The sequence below is a fragment of the Nothobranchius furzeri genome, chromosome 9, assembly GCF_043380555.1.
Source record: "Nothobranchius furzeri strain GRZ-AD chromosome 9, NfurGRZ-RIMD1, whole genome shotgun sequence".
NCBI classification, from domain to species: Eukaryota; Metazoa; Chordata; class Actinopteri; order Cyprinodontiformes; family Nothobranchiidae; genus Nothobranchius; species Nothobranchius furzeri.
In genome coordinates, this window is record NC_091749.1 from 61,581,503 (window position 1) to 61,607,554 (window position 26,052).

Below are 26,052 nucleotides of genomic sequence, written 5' to 3' on the forward strand. Positions count from 1 at the left end.
CCCAGAGATGAGTAAAACGTTAGAACGCACATGAAGAGGAACGTGCCTTCCTCTGAGTTAGACAGAAGAAATCCAAAGGGCAGCTGTCATCCGTCAGCCGTTTTTAATGAGAATTTCCAAAAATGGCTCGCTTCTCCTCTTCACAGAAAGCTCCCCCGGTTTCCCAGACGCCGACCGGTTGACGTATCACCTTTTATTTGAACCAGAGCAGGAGAAATCAGAGTGCGTTTACGCTGCATGTAGAAGGCAATAACTAAATTACCCTAGCATTATGTGGCCTCTGGTCTGGTCGATCTGCGTAGTAGGATGCATAATTTGAGCGTTAATGTAATTTACATTTTAACACAGTCCTAAAAGTAAACCGATTAGTTGATAGTCATCTGCTAATGTGCCAAGAGGACCCACGTGTTACTTGGATCCAGAGAGGGGGACAGAATTACACATGACAAGGTTGGCCTTGCAGGAACATAGACAAAGAAATGATGCCTGCCAGAAGGACAGACAACAGAGAGAGAGAAACCCCCCACACACACACACACACACACACACACACACACACACACACACACACACACACACACACACAGAGGCTAGGACAAAATCCTTTGAGGTAAATGCTTGTCGTTCAGGTTTGGTAGTGTAGCAGTTCTCTCAAACAGAATCCATTTTTCTTCTTTATTTTCAAGGACCTTTAAAAAGATCATACCAATAAGGAGTGAAGACCGTGACAATAAATCAGCAGGATACACCAGCAAGTTGCATTTCAGGTCTCTTAACACTCGGAAACATCAACAAATGCATGTTCACGGAACATTTTAAAGGCAGCTGACTTGAAATCCACCGAGTTAATCAATTTAAAATTCAAATGCAAAACCTTTAAAAGTCTTTCTGGGACATTAAATGTCTTTTATCTCTGTCCCAGCAGAGTTTCAGCTTTTCATGGGACAAATTATTGTCCCCATAGATGATAGAAGGGCTTAAAAAAAACCAAAACACCGTGCAACAGAGTTGCAGTCCCATGATGCAATGCTCCCAGTGGTTACATCTGCTCCATTCTTTCATCTTCCTCCATTGTTAGGTGGGAGCTGTCACATTAGGAGGAGAATCGTGGCTCCTTCCCACCCCCAAGTACCCCCTTTTTCCCCATTCCAGCAGTTGGCAGGGTGGCAGGCCCGTACAAAGGAGCATGCACCAGGAGCGCAGAGGGGAACACCGTTAGAGGAAGAAACAGTTTGGGAATTAAGGTCATTAATTTTCCACTTTCAAGGGCTGCCACACAGACGGAGATAAAGTCAGCATAAATATTCTGCCGAAGTTTCTCCTGTTTTTCTCCTCTCCCCATTTTCATCGGCAGCCCATTTATCTCCATGCTGTCAATTAGAGGCAAAAGCAAAGAACTAATTAGGAACTGTGCAATTTTAATTAGCTGTTTTGATAATTAAACTAATTGGTTCCCTTGTGTTTCTGCAATGTGTGCTGAGAACTTTTTGATATCTGGGCAGCAGATTTTCTATCCGCTGGTTAATTAGTCACTTTTGCATTAAAAAGGAGCCTTCCTTAATAGCCTTAATTTGCAGTTGAAAAGAGAATCTACCATCAATAATTTGTGTAATTGGTAACCGTTTGATTGTAATTTAGAGGCACGGCCGGACAGCTCGGCATGTCTAATTCCTAATGACTAGGATTAAAGTTGGATTAGCTATTTGGGAAAGGGATTCGCTCTCCCCTCTTCTCTACCCACCAAAGTGACACCTTGTCTACATTTGATTGGTCATGAAATTCAAATTGACTAGGTGAACAGCAGGGCTTAAACTGGTTTTATTACTTTCTATAATGCTGAGCCTGTCAGGTCACATCAAAAAGATTGCGATGATTCTTATTTTCCACCCACCCTGCGAGGAGCTGCGTGAAGAGGCGAATGAAAAGTGGTTATAATTTAGTTTGTGCACAGCTCTGAGGGGAAACGTGGCCGAGTTCGACCACTAGGAGGAGCAGCACCTTAAGTCTCAGAGTGCACCGAGTCTCACCGGCACATGAAACTTCTTCTTTACACATTTGAGTGTATTCTCATAAAGAATATGTAGAGTGGTGTTTACAAGTGCTTCCAAAAAGGCTTCTGGATCTCTACGAAACCTGGAAGGTCTCGGTATCGTTCAGCATCTCAACTATCAGGCACCGTCTCTATACTTGTACAAAACACAGCCACGTCAGTAGTCTGATTAAAAAGCACCATTCATCCCACTTAGCCGGAATACAATTAAGGGACAGCCCTGAAGCCTCCCCCCCCCCCCCCCACCGCCGTTCCACATAAAAGCAGCACTCTCCACCGAGGCTTGCCTGTAAATATCATGTTTGATATGAGGTTTTAATCTGCTTAGCCATTCTGAACTATAGAATGGGCTCATCCTCTCCCTGAAACCCCCGTCCAATGGCTGTGTGCCGGAGGACGAACGGGAACACAACACAAGTGTGCTATCTGATTAGGTGGGGTTAATTACAGTGCACTGTTTTGTAGTGGCTGCATTTGAGAGCCGCCCATAAATAGATGGGCATGGCTAATGCATGCTCAGAAATGAATTCTAATTAACTGTGTATCAGAAAGGCCCGCTCAGGGGCTTGTTTCTAGTATCCACTGACCCAGGTGTTGGATGTGGAGTGGGGAAGGGTGTGCACCCAAGACACTTTGAGGGGGCTTAGGTGTTCATCCTGACCCACATCAACACAACATGTTGTGACTTAACACACGGGCAATTTGTATTGATGAGAAGTACTTTATTAAGAGCCACTGAGAAACTTGTTCATGTCCTCACCTGATTATTGTTTAAACAGGAGCCCTTCACCAGTCCACCGATTAGAATTTAAAAACTTTATTAGCTCCTGTTGCACGACACATGGCTCACATGTGATGCTGCTCAAACACAACGCCACATTCAAATGCTAAATGCCCCGATGATACAGAACCACTCAGCTTCTTCTCTTTTTGTAGTTTTCTATGTGACTGGATTAATTATGTGTCACTCATTGGTCAGCACACATACATTCTTGGTCATAAGTCATCAATCTATGCGACCGTGGAGACGAAAAGTCAAGCATGTCAGCCAGAAAGCTGTTCGGAGAGGGATCAGACCATTGATTTCAGGGCCAACCCAATCTCACCACAGCCTGCTGCCTTGAGAACTGAAATTATCCCTATGGGCAGCGTGCAGCAAGCTTTAGATGTTAGATTTGTAGCACACGATCGCATTAGAGGGACCAGTGAAAGGTTTTACATATGGAGCTGTGATTATTTAACTCAAATGTAGCTCAGAAGCTAAGAGTTGAAACAGAATCTATAAAAACTCTAAATAAACATGCAGATTTCTTTATTAGACAAACCCATATGTGCTTCTAGAAACCTGAAAAGTTACTAAAAGAAGATTTGATGGAAGTTTTAAAGAGCAAGTGCACCGAGATTTCATTTATAATTTGTTATTTTTTAAATACAGTCACACTGAGATTGAAAATAAAGTCTTTTACCCGTTTTCTGCATTTGCCACCAATAGATAATAGATGAGGTAATGCTCGGATTAGAAAAGTCCGTCAGTTCCACGTCTCACTGAAAATCAACATTCATGGACTCACCCGTCTTGGCTCACGAAGAGGAAGGCTCTTGTTGGTTTAGCGTTCAGGAAACAGTAGAGAACATCTCGGCTAGTAGAAGCTAACGTTAGCATTAGCAACTCTACCACATGGCAAAACTCCTTCAGGTTTGAGCTATTTGTGGAGATAAAACATCAACGTTGCAAAGCGAATCAAGTCAGTAGAGCCACGTTGCTGTTAGCCAGTCAGAGGCAAGATGTCCGAATATGTCGTCTGATGCTCCCCTCTGCCCCGGCTCACTTCTAGTTGGTGAAACAGGGGTGCCAGAGTTTGTTAGAGATCACCGCAAGTCTGTTGGAAAACAACTAGGTATTTAAGGTCGGCTTCACTGGAAAACTTTTTATTATAATCTTAGTTTTTCATGCAGTCTGAAGGTGAAATAGTCTTCTACCACTATTAGCATTAGCTTCTGAAAATATACAATGAAACTTTAGGATTCGAAAAGCACGCTGTCACTCAACATTCATGGACGTACCCATCTTGAGTCATGACGGGGAAGGCTGTTGGTTTAGCGTCCAGGGGACAGCAGAAAATGTCTAGGCTAGTAGAAGCTAACCATTAGCATTATCAACTCCACCACATGGCAGAACTCCTTCCAGCTTGTGTTGTTTGTGGAGATTAAACATCAATGTTGCAAAGCGAACCAAGTCAGTGGTAGAGTCCTGTTGCTGTTAGCCAATCAGAGGCAAGATGTCCGAATATCAGGAAATAAAACTCAATCCTGCCCTCTGACTCTACTTTCTCCTCCAGCTGACTTCTTGGTGCTCAAACAGGTGCCATAGCTTATTTTCTCCTAGAGTATGACTTGCAAGGCCTTCAGTGTCGCACAGCAAAGGTATTAAACAGTAAAGTTAACCTTTAAGAAGTTTTTGCACTTTAAATTCATTTAAACTGGTTGGGTATAAGGAATCAGTAATGATAGCTTACTTAAAGGATGGATGTGGTGCAAAATGTAACAGAAGGCAGGGACAGACTGAGCAAGCTCACACCACAGACAGCCTGCTGGCCGCTGACAAACCAGCATTGTTGTAGCTGTACTCCACTCCACTCTCCTAAATGGCTAATCTTTGTTGGATCTCACCCTTAATTGGTAAACTGTCTCTGCAGGGCAAGTGAAAGTGGTGCTATTTAAGGCTCCACCATGAAACAGCAACACTTTCATCTTGGCAATAACAGGCAACAATTATATTACCAGATTCGAAACTGAACCTTCCATCTACCCACTAATCAAAAACGCGGCCCATCTGTTGTGCTCGTCTCTTTAGAAACCGACTGTTTATCTGCAGCCTGTATGATAACTGTGTCTGGACACTAATTAACAGCTAAACGGACCCGCAATTAGACGGTTTCAATTCTGCAGAGGGGGAGGGAGAAAGTGGAAGAAAGAAAACAACAAGCGCATTTTATGTTTACTCAAAGTCTACCAGGCACTGATGGAGCAGCTCCCTCAGCGCGTGCGCACGCATCGATACGACCCCGCGTGCATGCGCGCGCTCTCCCCGCGCGCTCACATTCAGACTGGCAGGCAGCCTCGCAACACGCGCGCGCGCGCACTCACTTTCCCTTAGCTGTGCTTTTGTGTTTTGTCAGAATTAATGAGAAAAGTTCCCTTGCCCTAGGGGTAATTAGTGTCCTTGGAGTTAAATAAGCTAATACTTAGACACCTCTGGCACAAGCAATTATGTTTGTGTATTGAATAATTGATTCAAAGAGGGGGGGAAGGGCTGCTAATCAGATCTGAGCATAATGAATTGATTTAATTAACAGGGGAATCCGAGGGGTCTCTGGAAACTGCGCGCATTTATTCAGCAGCGGCAGAGGCGAGCGCGGCACACCAACTGGAAGCGAGGAGGAGAGGAGAGGCGAGGAGAGAGGCGGGCGGCGCGACTTCGCTTTTAGCAGTTGTCAGATTTGCGATTGGATTTGTTTGAATTTAGTTGCCGTTTCGGAGCAAATGAGAAGGCGAGCGGGAGAGCATTAACAGAGCGCAGCCGTTCAGTCTCATCCGACCGTATGTGTACTCTCTCTCTCTCTCTCTCTCTCTCGCTCTCTCTCACACACACACACACACACACACGCACACGCACACACACGGTTTTAAACGTTTTTCATTGTTTTTCGGCATTTTTCCTCCTCCTCCTTCGCATGGAATTCATCAAGGGCAACAAACGCTGTGCGATTTATTTGCGCTGCAGTTCAGCCCGGAGAGGGGCTCTCGTCGTGGTTATGGCCGCATTCCGTGTGTGAATTATTACTGGTAGAGCGGGAGAAGAGGCGCAGAGAGCGATCCGTCATTCTAAGGGCTGTTTTACTTATTTTTCTTACATTTTTGTTATATTTGGGGAGGCTTGCCGAGACGTGCAGCGTTTAGTCCGCCGCGCGTTTCGAAGCCGCTTCCAGGAGCCGCTGTGGAAGCTGTGAACAGACCGAGCCGTGCAGCCCTGCTGGAGCCGAGGACGGACCGCCCGGGGAAGGACTCCTCGTTCCTCAGGACGATGGTGTTGGACAAGGAAGAGGGTGAGTACCACCTTTCTGCTCCCTGCGCTCTGACTCGGACATCCAGGTCACGACAGGACCCGAGTGTCTACCATTACTACCAAATGTATTTAAAAAAAAAAAACATTTTAAGGCATTTTCGTATAAAAGTTCCACAAACGCATGCGCCACAGTGGAGTTCGGGACAAGTTGCGTGTTTTAAGCGTTTTTGGGGCGAAGCAGACTTTTGGAGGAGACTGCGGTGCTCCTCCGCGCCTCTCCTCTCCTCTTAAGTGCTTTTCGCGTGTGTGAAGTTGGCGAGGCAGCCTTTGACATCACCACGGGATGGGAGATGACAGCGGAGTGCTTTTAACTTGATTGCAAATTATGGATAGCGGCGCGTGCCACGCGCACTCACTTCCTCATCCAAATAGGCCTACTTGCATTACTTATCTATTTCAATGTATTTAGGTTAATGGGCACGAGTCAATCTAATTAATTTTAATTTAAATCAAACTCGCCACTAATGACGTCCCATTTTGGTCCAAAGTGATGTGCAGCGCGTGCATCACGTGCGCCTCTGCATGGATACAGAGATGGTCTCATGTTTACAACAGATATGGAGGAAACGGGTGTGTTTTTCTTTCTTCTGGGGTGTTTTGAGGGATATAGACCACCTGCTGGCTCACTGTGACAGCCTTCATGGACCATATAACACGTTTTATTCCTCAATATATTTCCCCGAAGTTTATTCCCGTCTCCTCTTCGCACAAAAGCAATGGATGCATTTGCAGCCCATTATTTACGACTGAAAATTGATATTTCATTTGTCTTAGCGGTCCATCCTTACACTTACACATCTGAGAACCAATAAAAGGATTGCGGCAGAGACATAAATTGGACTGTGTGGCTGCAGCCATGTAGTGCTAATGTACTCAAATTAACTCAACTGTAAATTGCCTTCTTTAGATGTCTGTCTTGCTAAAAGTTCCCTATATGATTCATGATTGGGAATGCTTTTAACAGTTAGCAATATGGTAAATGTACAAGGTGATGCAAATTGAATTAGTGGGAAAGGATGCACAGGAGCATGTAATGCAGTCAATACTACATTAACTACTGATGCCCAATTACAGAACCAGGGAGAGAGGCTTTTAGGAGCATTAGGACTTGCAGAAAAGCTGAGATCACCTGCTGCTCATTGCCTAAAAGCTTCACCCTTTATTTGCTGGGCCCAACCCACAGCACCAGCGTTTTTTGGCCAAGTTGTCATCAGAGCAGCTTGGCTCTGCTCTCTGTGGTGCCCTCTTAGCGTTTATTGGCTCTGAAGTTATAGGCTTGTCAATTCAAACCTTCCTGTCTAATGTATCCTCTTAAGTGCTCGCACAAATGAATGCGAGTGTGGCGAGGGAGGTGTGGGGTTTTGGGGTGGCCACATGGGTGTGCGATCACTCCATTTTTCTTGATTGATTTACTCATAGACCTGCGCTGATAGACTGGGCCTCTGAAACACCAGTCAGTCTGGTGTTGCGTTCAAAGCCTGCGGTGCAGTTGGCCGCGGTGTGATGACGTTGCTCGTTGCGCTGACTCTTTTTGAACACTGAATTCTCTTTCAGAAGAGAAAAGGTCTGCAGAGATTTGAGCTGCAGCAACCATAATCAGACTTTGTTGCAGCTGCTTTGAAGTAATCTGTGTCGTGCAACACATTCAGAATCGAATACGAGTCCAACAAAGGTTGTAAAATCGACACTTTTATCATCTTTGCACACAATCTGAAATCTTCTGGAGCTGATGGATCCATGTGCTCCATCTGTCATGTATTGCCTTTTTGGGTTAGATGAATAACACTATGGGACTATACACTATACACTATGGGAATAAAGGGTCTTTGATACAACACCATAGCAAGGTTATCACCAGTATGGAAGAAACACACATCCAAAAACATTCTGTGTCAACATTTGACCTCATCCGTGATACAAGGTTCCAATTTGTGTCCAATTTGAGAGGAAAAAGCAACTCAGCCTTTTTCTCTCTTAACGACGGGAGAAGAACGCGCGTTGGTGCTTAGGGCGTATTTCTGCTGAATATCACCCCTACAGTTTACTCCTCAGAGTGGAGCAAAAGGAAGATCCTCCAGCTGGAGATGCCTTTCTGGTCACCTGTGCTGCTTAATTTTAGACGCCGTTGTCCCCCTGTCCAGTGGAATCTGCACTTTCATAACACGTGTGATTGAAAAGCAATGCTTCAGCTGAATACAGACTGGCAATCTGTCGGCTGCTGTAATAAAACTTGAGGGCTTCGGGCGCCGATATTTATTTTGAAATAATAAGAATTGCTTCATTCTTTACCCGCGTTGCCATGGCAATACTGTCTCGTAGCAATGTTATATTGATTTAGAAAGTGGACAGTAATATTTCTTTTCGGTTATTCAGTTTCTGAGGGTTGATTTCTAATTTCCTGCTGGAGATGACTTTTAGATGTTCCTCAAGTCTTTTCACTCTTATGAAGGAATGCAATTTGCTCTTTTGTGTTTGTCGTTTTCTCAGCTTATTGGTTTGCTGTTGCTTCAAAATTAAGCTTGCTCATTTCAAATCAAGAAATTATGTCTAGTTTTTAAGCTCTAGGCCTTGAATATTAAAAACACGCTGCTTTGTGTGGTGTACCTGAAGTCAGGATCGGTTTTATTTCAGAGGCACCTCTACAGCAAACACACGAGGCATGGTGGTGCGTTTCGAACCGCTGTAATGTGCAGATCTCCATAGAATCTAAATATCTGATGGTCAACGACACGAGGAACCACCAAGTGACCGGTAACACTCGGATCAAGCCAAAGCTGCTCCGGCTTTTCATTTCAGCTAAGCTCAGGAAAAACGGTGCCATGAAACGGCACTGATACAATTTTCAGCTGCGTGTGTTTAATTCCATCTAATCTAAGTCTGATCTCACAGTTGCAGAATTCTCGCCAGAGACAATTTCGTCTGTCGCCACTAAAACCTCCGAGATCCCCATCAGCCCCTATCGTTTTCACATTTACAAGTGCGGCAGATCTGTATCATTTTTCTGATCTGAGTGGAATTCAAAGGGCCCAAATTGAGACATGAGATCTGTTTTAGCGAGCGCACCCACCTGCCTTCGATGTAAATGGCTGCACTCATCAGTGTGCTGCACAAACTCAATTATGCGCTCTTGAGCTGTAAGAGCATCCCTTTTATTACTGCTAGAGGCCACATGCTCGCCGTGTTATCGTACAGATTCCCTGTAACAAGTCGTGTGGCTGCGACACATCACAAGGAACAGATGATCCCTGCTGTGTCACACCAAAACCCGATCCACCGATTTTTACTCTCTCTAAAGCAAACCTACACTTCTGGTGTGCGGTTGAGTTGTGTGTGTAACTATGGGGAAATGAATCGATTCAAGGGCAAAAAAAATAAATCACACAGAAATCTCGATTATAACCAAGTTGAGATGAATCAATACTTTCAAACATGCCAAAGATTACCTGAACAAAACAGAAACGAAAGACAGGAATAACCAGACATTTAAATATACGTGGTTGTTTATGTGCTTGGAGCAGGACTTGCTGTTACGTCACAGTGTAATAAAAATAAAATAAAGCTTCACATTTCCTGCATTTTGTTACACGTTGTTTGGTAATTTGATGAATGCTTTCGGTTAGACTTTGCTCTCCGAGGAGGAATTTTCTGTCATTACAAGCAACAAAAGAAGAAATGTGAGAAAAAGAGTGACCTGTTGCAGAGTGATGAGCTGATATCTAAAGTAGAACGTTATCAGCTCTGGGTCTCTTGCAGCTCAGGTCTTTATTTCACTGATCTTTAATTATATCTGAACCCATGTGTTGTAGAAACTGATAAGTGTGAAGTTAGTTTTGTGTTCCTGAACGCTACTTTCATGTCTGTTTCTTTCAAGCATGCCAGACTTTTCACAACACTTAATAAAAAAAATCTGTTAATTGACATTTTGTTGGTAAAATTAGCAGAAGTGATAAGTGTTATGACACCCAAAAAGATAAAATTCTTAATTTGTTTTAAAAAATATGGGAAAAAGTCTCTTAATACTGAGTGGGTTTTATTTTGAAAAGCAAATGAAGAAAATATTTCACCATCTTTGTGTTTACTAGTCAGAATATACTGAATAAAAGGGCCTGCTTGTGATTTATCTGAATACTTTCTGGTGTTTGAACAAGTGCTGCAAAATTTTCTGTCAGAATGATGGAATAAGCCGTGGATTCTTATAGTTTCATTGCTGCACTAATGCTGTTGGTTCCAGTTCAGTTGACTGGGTCTCCTCTCACAGCTGTTTACATCCGCATCAGCTGACCAAGTTAAAATTACTTGTTCACTGAGATCATATTTTAGGTGCAATGCTATTATTTATTTGATCCTTATGTTGTAGATCGACAGACCGATATATCGGGCCGATATTGATCATCTTTTATACATCAGTCGATACACTTTTTAGTAAAGCTGATTTTAAGTCAGGCACATCCTCAGCCAGCTTGGTGCTGCTGCAGAATTAAATTTAAACGTATATTTACGTTCCTGAATAACAACTGCATGATGAAATTGCTCTAAAAATAATTTTCAACAAAATTTTATTTATATTTTAGAATATGTAGTACTTGGTCAGTTCATTGATCTTTTTTTATTATTGACTTTAAATGTCTGACTTTAACACTGCGCTGTGCACAAAAATAAAGATTTAACAACTTGTTCAATTCTGAGTTGAAAATTTCACTCCGCTTCAGAAATTCTATGCATGAGCTGATGTCGTTTGCGACGTTTTAGCATAAAAATAAAGTGGAAATCAGCTACATGTCATCCATGAACGTCGGCCCCAAGAAATCGGCAGCACATATCGGCCATCAGCTGACCCCGACTCCTACATATCGGCTTTGGTATCGGCAAAGAAAACACGATATCGGTCAATCTTTAGCTCAGATGATTTTGTGTAATCTAGACTTTCACTTAAACAAAACAGGACAATCAATTAGATTCAAATCATTATATATATATATTTTTTTACGTTGCATCGCTGACATACAAATGCAAAGGTTACGTTATTGTCTTCAAAAATGATCCATCTAAAAAGAACAAACTTGCATTTTTGTTCTGTTATACAGCTATAAGTCATTCGTCTTTAAACAGTATTTGTTTTTGTAACTTGTTCAATTATTAGTTTTATTTCTTTAGTGATAGAGGAAAATTGTGAATCTCTAAAAACTAGATTTTTCTCGGTTTTGTTTGTTTCCGACTGCCTGTGTGAGAATATTCTGGGCAGGATGACTGCTTTTGTGTGTGTTAGGAGGTGATCGCCTCCAGGGGCTGCTAGTGAGTCGGAGTTTCTCAGTCCAGCTCCACACTAGTGTGTTAATACACTGATTTCTGCAGGTCAGCTATCAAAAAAAGAACTTTGGACCTCTTCCAGATGTGATACAACTGTTTTTACATGCAGATAAATAAAATTCTGGTTATTGCAACAAAAAAACAAACATAAATAAAATAAAACTCATGCAGCCATATTTTAAACCACACCTGAGTACTTTTGATGTTTTTTAAACAATGAAGCAAAAAGGAATAGAAATAAAAACCTCCTTTGTTGTTAAAACCAAACGAATTAAAAGACAATTTGGAGCTTTTATCATTTCTTCGGATATTAAAATGATACTAGAAAAGCCTGGGGCGCCTTCTCGTAAATAAGAGCCAATCTACCTAGAATTTACCTCTTATTAAATGACCTTCAGTAAATAAAATCTTAAATAGCTAATTAAAACCTGTGCTTAAAGAGGGTTGTTCTTTGTCCCTGAAGGCTAATAGATTAGGTGTTGGTCATTGGAGTTGATGATTTAATCAGCGCTTGAGTGCGATGTTTGTCGCTCCAGAGTCAGACGTAAACGCTCAACGGCGTTCACGACACAATTTCAGTGAACTTATCATGAACTTCAGCTCATTTCACACACCTTACACTCCCCCCACCCCCTCTCCGCTTCCACTACTTTTTATTTAATTCCCATTCATTTGACCAGTTCTCTCTGGCTGAACGGCCGTTAGATTTGATCCAATGACAAGAATTACTCCTAGAGGGTCATTTCTAATAAGATGAGCTGATATTAAGTGTTAAGAAGGAATTCATTAAGCCGTATTCATAATGACACATCAATGATATTTCTCTCTGGAGAGCCTTAAGGTGGTGGAGTTTACCCATCCCTTGACATCAACACTAAATCCTCATAAAGGTCTTTTCTCTGAGCATGGAGCCACCCAACCACCCTCATTATTTGCCCCATCAGGTGTGGGAGTGGGGTAACTTGAAAGGCATGCTGCCAAATAACTGCCCCCTGTGGGGAATTTGCATTATTCAAGATTAAAGAACCTCTCTCACACACACACACACACACACACACACACACACACACACACACACACACACACACACACACACACACACACACACACACACACACACACACACACACACACACACAGCATCACAGTATGGTGTTCCTTCTTCCCCTCCATTTTCACCACGCCAAGGACCCTGAATGGCACACCTGTCTCCTGGCATATCCTTTGAAATAATAAGTGTGCTGTAATTGCCGGGGAGTGGGAAGGTTTTTTTTGTACATTGCTTCCTGACCTCATGAGTGACAAACTTTAGCGCACTACATTTATTCCTCTCTGAATGCATTTTTAATGTGGAGTGAAAAAGTGTTAGTGCATCTTGTTCTGGATGGCGGAAAGCGGGTGTGACAGGTCTAATGGGTTTTATTTTGATAGGCAGGGTTAGGGTAGGACCACATCTTCTGGAGAAGTTTACAAGTGTTCAGTTTTTGAATAAATTCTAACAGTTTTTGTTTGAGGCTAAATTCGATTCAGACTGGATGAGTTGCTGGTAAAAGTAAGTTTTGTAAAAACGGAAGCTAATAACTAGGTTCTGACTGTTGTTGACAAAGGAGCCACAAATGAAATGAAACTTAAAATCACTTATTTAATCAATAAATTTCTAGTGGTCTCTAGTTGTAATGGGGGGGGGTAGAAGCCAACCAGAGGAGAAAGTAGCTTAAGAGGGCAGCATTTGGAGTGTTATTTCCTGATATTTGGACATCTCGCCTTCGATTGTGAAACAGCAACACACTGAATCTGTTTACTGTGCAGCGCTGATGTCTCATCTCCACAAATAACACGAGCCTAGGAGTTCTGCCAAGTGGCACAGTTGCTAACGCTAACAGTTAGCATCCACTAGCCGAGACGTTCTCTGCCGTTTCCTGGGCAGTGTGACGTAGATCTGTCAGGCTTTTCTAATTCTGCACTACAATAAATTTTAGGCCAGAGTAGCTTAAACACAAAAGTTCACCGGCTGCCTTACAAACTTGAGTCATTTTAACTCTAAATTCAACTAAAGTAGTACAAATATCATAAATAATAGCTATGCTTTGTTTGAATATCATATTGTGAGTTGAAACAACAAATATAGTTAGATTACCAAAGGTCTGGTTAAACATACACTTGTACATTATTTGAACTTACAAATTGAAGTTAATACATGTATGTTTGTTATCTTTTTTTTGACAGAACTAATGATACAGTTTGTACTCGTGTTACCAACATGGTGGCTGTTGTGCCGAGACAGGCAAACGGTGAAGCAGGAAGCTAACAGCAACACTGAAAGGTGCTGGCTAACTTGTGCCTCATACACCATGTGACTGAGAGCAGCCAGTAAGAGTGGAACACAAGTAGCCAAGTCCAGCGTATTTAGCGTGAACTTAAACAGTGGAGCGGAACGGCACAACGGTCCCTTCCTTACGACCGCCCTCCTCACGTACAGCGCCAACACGACAATAACAAATAACTCCACCTTTGCAGCACTGAACAAAGCAACCCAATCCTCTACAATAAACATGCACAAACACCTCAAATTAGAACAAAAAAACTAACATGACTACACCCACAATGCATCCATAAATTCTAGTTATAAGTTGACTCAACGCATCAGAATGAGGAAAATATAACAATTTGCTGAAATAACAAGCAGTTTTAGGTTTTCAATATCGAAACGCACAAAATTGATATTAATGATCAAAACGTAACGGGGAGAAATAAAATGAAACAACTTTTTGAGGCTGTCTTTTATTAGTGTCGATTTTTACCATGTATTTTTTAATGTATGCAGGGTATATACAGCAATCCTTAAGTAAAATTTACTACTTTTTAATACTTTTTTTACTACCTTCAGAATTTTTTTAAAACCATCACAACACTAAATTGCAAGTGTTAATCAGCGACCTATTTACACATATTTTAACATACAAAAAGAATAGACGTAGAGACTCACTGATGTTGACAACGTATTGCACATATTTATTTTACTTAGAAAATAAGCCAGGCACTTCTGTTCAGCGGTTCAGTTGACCACGAGGCCTGAAATGATGCAGAACGAAAACTGAATATGACGTCATCATTATGTGACCGGATATGCTAAAGTAGGGCTGCTCGATTATGGCAAAAACAATAATCACGATTATTGTGACTGAAATTGAGATCTCGATTATTTAAGACGATTTTTCAATTTATGTAGATTTTTATTTTTTTATTTTTATTCAGTCATAAAATTGATCAGGGCGCAACCAGGACAAATATAAATAAGAAACAAGATGATCACCAAAATAACTCCTGATTCCCAGTATAAAAAGACCAATACACTTACAGCTCATAGTTTATGACCCAAGGGCTATAGACCTTGGTTTAACTCATTTAAGTCTAACCAGTACAGACCCAAATACCAATATCTTGCAAATACTGACAGCAAGAATTATACTGTGGCATTTATAACAAATACATGCAAATTGCTGTTCACTAAATGTTGCATAGCATTTATTGAGTCATGTCAAGGTGCTGTAGGAGAGTGCACTAGCACCATGTCCTCAGAGAGATTAGTTATTTATCAGCGTGAGGAACTTATTTCTACCTTATTTATAAACTATTTATTTACAGGTCCATCAGTTAATGTAATAATTGTCCCAACCACAGCTGCCCCCCCCCCCCCCCAACCCGGTCTCAGCAATCAGGGGCAAGCTGCACGTGTGTTTAGAGTGCCGCACGCGCACATTTAGCCGTTTTTATCGGCTCAGGAGTCCGCAGGTGCGGTGTATGTGTCACTCACTCTGGTTACTCCAACAGGGAGCCGGCTCCGAGAGCTGTGTTAAGCGACTGACACATCACTACATCATTCCCTTTCCTAATGTCCTGAAGAACGGTCGGGAGCGCAGGCGGAGTGTTAAGCTAACCTGCAGGAAATGTCGACGACAGTTATCCAGAAAGTAGCTAAGGGTTACCAGAGATGTTTCTGAGGTGTTCGCTAGGTACTTTTAAGATTTAAAAAGTCAAGAAGGGGGTCTGAGAAGCTGTTAGAAATAGCGTCAAAGTCGCTAAGTTGGCAACACTGGGAGGAGCGCTTCATTTGCAACTCAAGGCAGCGCAAGTGGGAGGAGCAAATAATCGGCTTGTTTTGTTTTTATAATCGTTCAAAACATTTCATTCGGAATATATTTCTATGTCGATGTTCAGAATACGACATCTGATAGTCTGAAAAAAAAGTAATACCTAATTTGGAAAAAATAATACCTCTGAGACCAAATTTAACACTTTTAATGGCCTTAAATTTGACTGTTTTTATTTATCACTTTTTAATACTTTTTAAAACCCCGCGGACACCCTGTGTATGCTACGCTAATGTAGGAGACTATTTTCATGTTCAGCTTGCATGAAAAACTCGGAGTGACCCATTATAATCAGAAACATTTAACATGTTTTTTCTGTGTTCCACACCTTAAAAAAATTCAATCCCCTTATTTATATGTTGAAGTGAACTCTGTTCAATGCCAACTGCTAATCCGTTTCAGTCGCAAAGATCTGCTATGATGAAGCTTGTTATTTCCAGACTGACAACTCTTAAGATAAATGTGCAAAATCTTTACAAAAATAAAAAAATATCGACCCCCAAAAGAGGATTTATTGCATTACTGGTATGGATGACTATAGAGTCACCCTTTAGTGCAAATGTATGTGTTTGTGGGTCATGTGGAAACAAATTTTGACAATCAAGTAATTTTTTAACACTTTTTTGACCCAGTGTAACTTAATTAAGTCTCAAATCATCCTTAACCAAATTTCTTTCACAATTTGTTTGCAGAATCCCCCCAAAGTTGTCTTCCCTTGTTTTTTGGGACAGACTCCAGATGTTTGCAACAGTTCTGCAGATTTTTGGAAGAAGTTCAAAATTCTAGCATCACGATATCAGCTCACCGGAAACATTTCAAGATATTTTGGAAACCTTTTAAAGGCTGTTAGATATTAGCCTTAAAGGCTGTTAGCACTTTGTCTCCAACGGTCCCAGCTCAGTAACCCCACCACCAACACCACCAGCAGGCAAGGTGGGTTAAGTGTCTTGCCCAAGGACACAACGACAGACTGAGTGGGGTTCAAACCTGCAGCCTTCCGATTATGAGGCAAGCACTTAACTCCTGTGCCACCGTCGCCCCAAACACAACTGAAAGCCACTCAGCACCCTCACAAACATCTGGATGGTTTGATAGTCTTCTTTCTTCACTGCAGGCGCTCTCCTGGGTTCATTCAGGGCATAACTGATAAAAATCCAAAACTCCCCATCTCCTCCTCCTCTTCATTCATCTCATTACCTCATTTTCTTTCCCCATCTCACTCTTCCCAACTCCCATTCCTGTTGTTGACAGCCCACCTTGCACAGCTCCAAATTCAACCTACTACTGAGCAACCAAGTGCTGGAACATGTCGCCTTCTGTATTAATTTGGAAACTCTGCCAGTTTCATGTCTTAAAAAAACAGGAGCAACGAATTTAATTAGAAAGCTGTTGCATATCTCTGTGATACATTTCTTTTAATTAACCCCATGTGAATAAATTAAAAATAATAGGGGGCTGAAAAGTGTGGGGAAAAAAAAAACACCCTAATGAAGTTTCCCGTTAATTGGGATGGAGTCTGGAGCCAAACCACAGTGAGCACAAGGAGCTAACAATGCCTTCTGTAAGCCTCAGAAAGGGACCCAGGGCCTTCGTGCTGACTTCAAGTGTAAGAAATGCACCTCTGACGTGATGGAAATGACCACGAGCTGGGAGAAAAGGCAGTCCTGTTCTAGACCGCTCTGCTGAGACTCCCCATGCCGCGCTTGAAGCCGGGCCAGTGTTATTGCAGCCCTAATGCGGCTGACTCATTTGGAGCGGATCAGGAGTAATTATGGTAGGAAAAGTGGCTGCCGACCGTGGGGGTCAGGACACTTGTAACATGTGAAAAGAGCAATTATTCCAGGAGACAAAACCCTCCCTTATCCCGGCCAGTGCCAGGGTCAATGCAAGGGACGGCTGGGCTTCGTTTCAGCGAGGCTTATTAGCCGCGGCAAGCTGCAAAGTTTGAGCGAGTGCATCTTGTTAATGAACAGTCCCCTGCACCCGTTCTGTCTGCTCGCTCTCCCACTTACTGTGGGTGTTAATTATGTCATAATCATAGCAGGCATACAGTCTCAGAAATCACCTCACAGACCCCAGCATTCATACACAACCATCTGGAAAAGCAGCATGCTGTATAGTCAGAAGGCTCTTAGAGCAAATTATAAAGAGAAACACACAGCCTGCTTGAAATGTAATACTGACGCGTGTAAAAACAACCTAATTTGAGAGGAAGAGCGTATGCATTTGTGTTCATGCATATCTTATTCTTTACTCACTCCATATGCTGCACCTAACGACAGGAACATGAACCAGTGATCTTTATCATCTAAAATACACTCATCATGCTGCTTTCAGCCAACGTTGTTACCAGATGTCGTGTTTTTGTGTTGGCGACAGGAAAACACGTGGGGTTCAAATGGGCTGATTTCTGCACACAAAAGCAAACATCTGCATCAGATCTCTATTTAAGCAGAAATCTGGAGTTTTCTTTCAGAGAGCATCATCTAGAGGCAGAAAAACATACTGCGGCTTAAGCCCCTCGCCCCATGTCTGATTACAGCCGGAGGAAATGCCTCACAAACACAAACGTCCACCTCCAGCCGGTCCAGAATAATAATTCTCACGATATGCTGTTTATTTACACACACACACACACACACACACACACACACACACACACACACACACACACACACACACACAGATTTTTTTCAAAGACTTGTCTATAAGAAATGTCATCAACTCTGCAACACATGCACACACACTGTCAGTACATTTGTATGCACTTCTAAATCGATCTAGGTCAATCTAATGTAAACTGTGAGCCTTTATCCTAGTTTCCGTTAGGAAACCATACTCTTAAATGAAGAGTCTGTTCCACTCCAGTACAGTAGGTGGCGACATGCGCCCTTCGTGCCGGCATTCGTCCCGTTAACTTAAAGCAACACAAATATTAAACAAACTGGTAGAAGTGAAGCAGACAAAGTTAAAACAGGATATGCGAAATGGCCCAAGGAATGAGCAACAATGCTGAAGAACAGCTCATTTTAGTACGTACTGTACTGTTAGATGGTGTTACACATGCTACTTTGTCATGATATTATCAGAAGACCGCTTAGATGGTCTCGTCACTTCCGGAAGTTACCAGTATCAGCTCTACCGAGCCGTTTCCATGCAGATGCAGTCGGTTTCCTACTGCATTATCAGGGTGCTTCAGTACGATTAGAGCCAGTTCTCCTTCAGCAAGGCTAACGTGTTTACATGCGTTTAAAAAAAACAACGTCAGTCTATTTAGGGCGTTTGTTTTTCTGGTGTGCATGTAAACGCACTCTGTGATTGGCATCTTTACGTAAGCAGACGTCTAACGCTAGTGGCTAATGCTGAAAACCAAATGGCATCGGGCTCTATGGGATGGGGGCGGGCTTAGCAAAAAAAAATTATATTTAATTATTTCGCAGATTTAAATATTTTTTTTTACAGATTTCTAAAAAAAAGCATACATAATTCCTGAAAGAGGGTGAAACTCTAGACCTCAGACACCTTGGCCCAGGGACAAATTATATTTGGGATTGCTATTGTCACAATATTCAAACTCATGGCTGAAACACAAAAGACTCCATAATCTGATACAGAATGTGTAGTGGTTTGGTTACTAAATGCAGCAGTTAAGAAATTCATTGCACGTCATGAAAATCTGAGGTCTTGTGCAACATCACTTTGAATTATTAGGCGATACTGGTGATGATGCCGATGATGACAGGTGCACATGTTCCAGATAAATGTGTGATGTGATTAATTTCCCTCCGTATCTCAATCCGTGTATTCACCAAGCTGGTAGCTAACACTTCTTATTCCGTGCAGCTGGGAGCTGGAATTGTAGGGGGCCCTGAGAGAAAGACCCACCAGCTTCCACCTCTTCCCCTCAGGAAGGCTGAGTGACTTTCATCAAGATCCCTTACCTCCCTGTGAACCAGCAACGCCAGCACCACACCATGGCGTTGGTGCCTTCAATTGATCCAAAGGCGTTAGACGAAACACTAATGCAGCTGACTGCATGTAAGAGCAGCAGTTACACTGGTAACAAGTGGATAATTGACTATTTCTTTGAAGTTGCATTCATGCAAAAATACCAAACCCTGAATTTCTAAGAACTTGTTGAGGTGTGACTGAACATGAAATGAAAAAGTCGGCTTGTAGTAACTGCATTTTCCTGTTCCCTAACATCTCCTCGAGTTCTCTGTGCAGTGCATTTTCTCCTAAAAACTTCCATATATATGTGAAAAATGGTTAGAGGACTGATTTTGTTGTTTTGATAGCTGTAAAAATGGAAGTGTAAATAGGGTAACAGAAATCGGATGCTATCTATAATGAAAACGCGTGCTCTGACAGAGCGCTCGGGCTGAGCAAGAACTAACTGGACATATTCTTTAAGATGCAATCTCAAAGAAGGAGAGATGACAAGGCTTTACACACGGTACTAATGGCAAATTAAATCCCCCCGTTAGGAAGGATATTTGGCAGGACAAAGTGCCGTCTTCTCCACTTTGAGGGGTAAAAATGCATCCCCTGTTGGAGGAATGAATTGTGATGTGGAGAGGCATGCTTTTGGTGACATCAAATGACACCGGAAGGTCAGCGGCACTTGTATCTGTTAAATGGAATGGATTAAGTGGAGGCTGGCTCCCTAGTCTGCTGCTTCCTTTCATAATGCTGCTTTTCTTTCTGGGTGGTGCCAAGAAATGGAGGTTCTGTTAGACTTCAGCGTTTTGCGGAGCGGTGACAGGTGCAGGAAAATGTCTCACGGCGTTCAGAGGAATTGAAAAGACATTTAGTTTACACAATCCCGTTCCTTTTGTCACACGTTTTATTTATTTTTTTTATTGTTGGTAGGATTTAGGTACTACTTGCAACACACCTGTTTTAGCTATTTTCCAGGAGATGCTGTGGTAGAAGACATCAAACTTGTGTTTGTTCTCTGCAATGGCTTCCAGGAAAGCGACATCAGTTGAATGTGGAATTTGCTCTCATGGCAGGAATTAGACGTATTCACAAAAATAAAAATCTCCAGGACTGAAGGACCGGTGTTCTGACAGACATCAGAGCAGCACACATGCAGTTAATGCGCATTCAGGTAAACCTCCGCTACGGTCAGACGTGTCGTCAGTTCAGCATACAGACGGCAAAGTAGGAAAACGTTTGTCGATTGTGTTCATAAAGTTTTACCAGCCACAAAAATGAACTGATGAATGTATCACAATTTTTTTATTTTACCATCTTCTAATACTAAAGAAAATTTTGAAAAAATAAAGCTTCAAAATGTACCATATTGACAAGTCAGGGTGTCATACGGTCGTTAAAAGTACGTGATGATCTGACAGGGTACTAAAACAAAGCTAATGATGATCAGACTGGTAAAATGGCCCATCAGGGTGTCATCCAGTTGCTAAAATCATCGTGTATGGTGATCTGACTGGTAAACTAAACCATCAGGGTGTCATCCAGTTGCTAAAATCATCGTGTATGGTGATCTGACAGGTAAACTGAACCATCAGGGTGTCATCCAGTTGCTAAAATCATCGTGTATGGTGATCTGACTGGTAAACTAAACCATCAGGGTGTCATCCAGTTGCTAAAATCATCGTGTATGGTGATCTGACAGGTAAACTGAACCATCAGGGTGTCATCCAGTTGCTAAAAACATCGTGTATGGTGATCTGACAGGTAAACTGAACCATCAGGGTGTCATACAGTTGCTAAAAACATCGAGTATGGTGATCTGATTGGTAAAACCGCCCATCAGGCTATCATACAATTGTTCTAAACAAAGTGTATGATGATCTGACGGGTGAAATATGCCGTCAGATAAATTATATGAGCTTTATGACATTTTGATGGGCCAGTTTACCCATAAGATCGTCATACACTTAGTGTAGAAAACCCCTATGATACCCTGATGGGTGGTTTTACCTGCCAGATTATCATACACTTCGTTTTAGCAACTGTATGATGCTGTACTTCCAGATAGGCAATCTGACAATGTATGGTGACAGAACCCCGGCGCATATACGTGTAGAATAAATGTTGGACTAACGGCAAACATGGAAGCTAAGGCATAATAGGCCCAAACTGCGGCGGCACTTTAATGATTCTATGTGGAGTTTTAAACAGCAGCATCCAGCTTCTCCAGGATAGGTCAAGCTTTGTCCTTTTCAAAAGTGATGTAAAACACACAAATATGCTTAAGGAGCGTGTGGCGGGTGGCGGTCTCAACCAATTAGGAGTAGTTCTCGGTAGGTGGAGGAACGACCTTTTTGTATGATTAGTTCTCTTATTTAAAGCAAAGATTTTGAGTAGAATAACTAATTAGGTGTCATAAAAGGCAAATTAAAGATTTTTGTGACCCTTGAGGGAATTAAGGCAACCCATTTTTCCCCCCTCTCTGCCCAACACAAGCACAGAATCACACGTGTCCACGTACACACACACAAGCGCGTGCCTCATTAAGACGTTTCTAGTTCTGTAGAAGCCTGTCAGGCGAGCGCTGCTGGCATACCTGCAGAGAGCTCCCCTAACAAACCATGAAATACAGGTATGGGAGTACGCCCTTAGCCAGTGTGGCTTGAATTTGAAGCTTTTTAGCTTCATTTACACTGAACATTGGTATTTATAGCAGGTTTTGTGATCCTAATGCGGCAGCTTCAAGGGGTCGGTTTTGGGGAGGCAGGGAGGGAGGGAGGGATGTGAGGGAGCTGGAGGGCAGGCAGAACACTAATTGATGGCTCCCATCACTAGCACTGGACCAATTAGCCTCTCCTTTCTGCTTCTGATAAAGAAATAAGACGGCTCAACATCACTGGAGCACTCACCGACATACAAATTAGAGCCACAAATTCGACTAACAAGCTCTCCGATATCTTTCAACTCTTATTTAAAAAAAAAAAAAGAAAATGCTAGTTAAATCTCATTCATAACTGTATTGATGTTTAGATGGACGAGGGCAAATCTGGACACAAAAGATCATTTTAGGTGGACGTAGACATGCCACGCAGTTTAGAGGAAAGATTTTCTATTGCAAACAAGTTCTTCTGGGTGCGTTATATTTTTTTTTTTTGTTTTTTTTTTTTTGTGTGCAGGAGAGCAAACTCAATAAACTTAGCTGAGAAAAACAGCTCAGAGTGAATCAGTCTCTTCTTACCCGCTGAGGTTGTTTTTTTATCACTCAGGGAAGCAAAGCCAAGAACGCAGATCTAACTACACAATGCGCCGTCGCAGCTCTGCACACTTCCCTGCCAAAGAAATGGAAATACAAACTTTTTATTCAGCTTCACAGCATAATAAATCAGAAAGATTTGATGTAAAACTTTGTATAACGTGTAAAATGGGCCTTTAGAGCTACTCACACTTTCTAAATGCTGCCCTAACCCCCATGCGTCGATTATGTCCAGCCCATTTTTTTCCTCTTTTTTTTACTTTTTATTTTTTTTTAGAGGAGAGAGACAAATGTGTTTTGAAAGTAGAGTTGCAAGTGGCGTCCACTGTGTGTTCTTTAGACGGATCAATAGCTCAGTGTGTGAGAGAGTGTCTTAAGAGCTGTTGTCTTGTGCTTTCAGCTGTGGCAGACCTGTTAGTGCTACGGAGGGGAGCTACGCACCCCTGCCTCCGTACCAGCAGTGGCCTGAGGGGGGCTTTTAGTCCAAACACAAATGTCAACCACACATAGACTATTAGTGTTTAGTGCAGTTATTAAATGGACTTTATTTGTCCTTTAGGAGGCTAAAAGGCGCACTTAAAGGGGACCTGCGTGACAGCAGGGCAATTTGCGAGTTTGGTAACTTAGGCTCGCTCATTGCAGACACATGAGTACAGATAAGCGTAAAAGGAGGAAAGGCTGTAATGTTGGGAGAGTTGAGAGCATTGTGTGTGTACGAGTGTGTGAGGCTTGTATATACTTGTGTATGCGTGTGTCCCTCTATGAAAACACACACACACACAGAGCGAGTGTATGCTAAAAGGCACTTAGGCCATAACATATCTCACTGGGGTCTGGTAGCAGCGTTTTTGTGGTCAGAGGCTTTTTAAAAGGTTAATGTTAATCTATACCAAACAAAGCCCATGAGGAGCTTTTACAGCTGTGGGCCGTTGAGTGAAATGGGTTTTGATGAAATGGTAGGCAAGTAACATGCTACACAGCTTATTGTAAATACCGCAGTAAGTTAGAAACACATTGTGTGTGTGCGTGTGCATGTGTGTGTGTGTTCTGAGAAATCCACGCTGCCACTGATCATGTAACTTTTGTAATGCAGCATGTTCTTTGTTGAACAAGTGAGTCGAGGCGTCACAGTCCAATGTGACCTGGGCGCCTATCTACATGGAAGAGTGTTTTCTTTAATGCATATGAAGCAGGTAGGCAGCGCGCCGTGGCCGCATGCGAGGCCAGGCTTAGACGCCTTGAGAAGCAGCCAGCTTATCAAAAAGAGAACATGAAAAGTCACTCGTGTTCCCGGGCCGTAAATCACGCGTGGCTGTTTGTGTCCTTATCGCTACAGGTGTGCCGATGCTCTCTGTCCAGCCCAAGGGGAAACAGAAGGGGTGCGCTGGCTGCAATCGCAAGATTAAAGACCGCTACCTGCTCAAGGCCCTGGACAAATACTGGCATGAGGACTGTCTGAAATGTGCCTGCTGCGACTGCCGCCTGGGGGAGGTGGGCTCCACCCTGTACACGAAAGCCAACCTCATCCTCTGTCGCAGGGACTACCTGAGGCAAGAAATACACACAATCACTATTCTCCACTCACAACAAGCACAAAGGCCGCGCCATTACAAGAGCGGCGTGACCTGAAACCTGCTTTTTAATCAGTTGTTTGGCTTTTTTTTTTAAAGGAAATGTCCTCCAGCGAACAGAAACCATACGAGTTCTCAGTGCTGTAACAACAAGCAAATCACGGTTTATTTATGGGTTTGCTACATTTCACTCAAATGAAGGAGGTTGTGAGAGCAAATCTGAGGAGTTTTGGGAACTCCAATTCAAAATTTGATATTTTCATAAAGAAATCTTTTTAATGGGTTTTTTATAGCAGTGATAGGCACACAGGGGTTTGCTGGGAGTGTCGCTGCAAACGTAATTCTGTAAAAATTAAGAATTTTTAAACGTGACTGATGAAACTAACGTGTCTTTTTAGAGTTTTATGAAAAGAAGAGAACAAAATTCCTTAATATTGTTTAAAGATGACTTTTTTTGTTTGCTGAATAACTGACTTGATCTAATATTGTTATAGGTTAAAATAAATAGAAAAAACTGTTTCAGTTTAACAGCAGTTTTTCAAAATAAAGGTTTTCCACGGGGCCGCTGAGCTCAGCACATCAGACCCCCCCCCCCCCCCCCCCCCCACACACACACACACACACACACACACACACACACACCAGCCATCTGCTCGTTACATTAAACATGAACATTTCCTGGGCGTTAGGTCACATTCCCCACCATTTATCTGAGGGGGAATCCCCCAGGGTCTGAGCTAGGGATACCAGTGCCCTGTCCCCCCTTCTGTCCTCCCCTCCTTATTCAAAACTTCTTTTCCAGCAATGCCCGCCCTCCTTCAGCTATCACACTGTTACCTCTGACCTCCTGCCTAGTTAGGTTTTGATTTACTTCCAGTTATGAATTGAAATACCAGCTCAGTGTCCTAGTGGTAGAATGTCCACCCTGGGACTGGGAGATCGGGGTTCGATTCCCGGTCTGGTCATACCAAAGACTTTTAAAATAGGACCCAATGCCCCCCTGCTTGACACTAAGCTTTAAGGGGTTGGATTGGGGGGGTTAAACCACCAAATAGTTCCCGAGTGCAGCCACTGCTGCAGCTCACCGATCCCTTCCATGGGGATGGGTCAAATGCAGGGATGAATTTCACCAGTGTGTGATGATGACTATGGGACTTAATTCAGTTACTGATAAAAGACAATTGAATAAGAGGGAAATACTATAATATATTCTAACATTAAAAAGCTGGCCTCATGAAGTGGACATCTAAGCCATGAAGAAAAAAGTAAACAGTAAAGACGATAATTTAAATAGGATCCCGTTCGTTTCAGCATTAGCATGACGTTAACAGATTTTTTTGCTTTGATCATTAAACAGTCGACTGAGTCACTCTGAACCATCTTGGATGAGTCAGATCTGCTGTTTTATGTGGTGTAAAACCAAATCTTTTAGAGAGCAAAGCTTTTTTGAACTAAAGGGCTTTTATCCAATTATATTCAGAAGGTATTTAAATCTGAGAGGCTCCAGGAAGACTTTAGTGAACAGTAACATCTCAGTCCAGTATCATTAATAGTTTGGGTAACACTTTACACTAAGGGCCCCTTCATTAACGCTACATAGTGCATTATTAAGCATTAATAAACTATGAAAGCGTTAATAACTGCTAAACTACATT

The 26,052-nt window shown here is 42.3% G+C and overlaps 1 protein-coding gene and 1 long non-coding RNA gene across 2 annotated transcripts in view; one reads left to right on the plus strand and one right to left on the minus strand.

The window, feature by feature from the left end:
* LOC139071827 (uncharacterized) overlaps positions 1-26,052 on the minus strand; it is a 133,843-nt gene that overhangs the window by 30,385 nt on the left and 77,406 nt on the right. The gene's annotated exons all lie outside the window — the stretch shown is intronic.
* Positions 5,031-26,052, plus strand: part of lmo1 (LIM domain only 1) — a 40,453-nt gene continuing 19,431 nt past the window's right edge. Inside the window, exons 1-2 of the mRNA XM_015953096.3 lie at positions 5,031-6,156; positions 24,163-24,376. Coding sequence (XP_015808582.1) covers positions 6,135-6,156; positions 24,163-24,376 — 236 coding nt within the window. The 5' untranslated portion in view covers positions 5,031-6,134. The remainder of the gene's footprint in view (positions 6,157-24,162; positions 24,377-26,052) is intronic.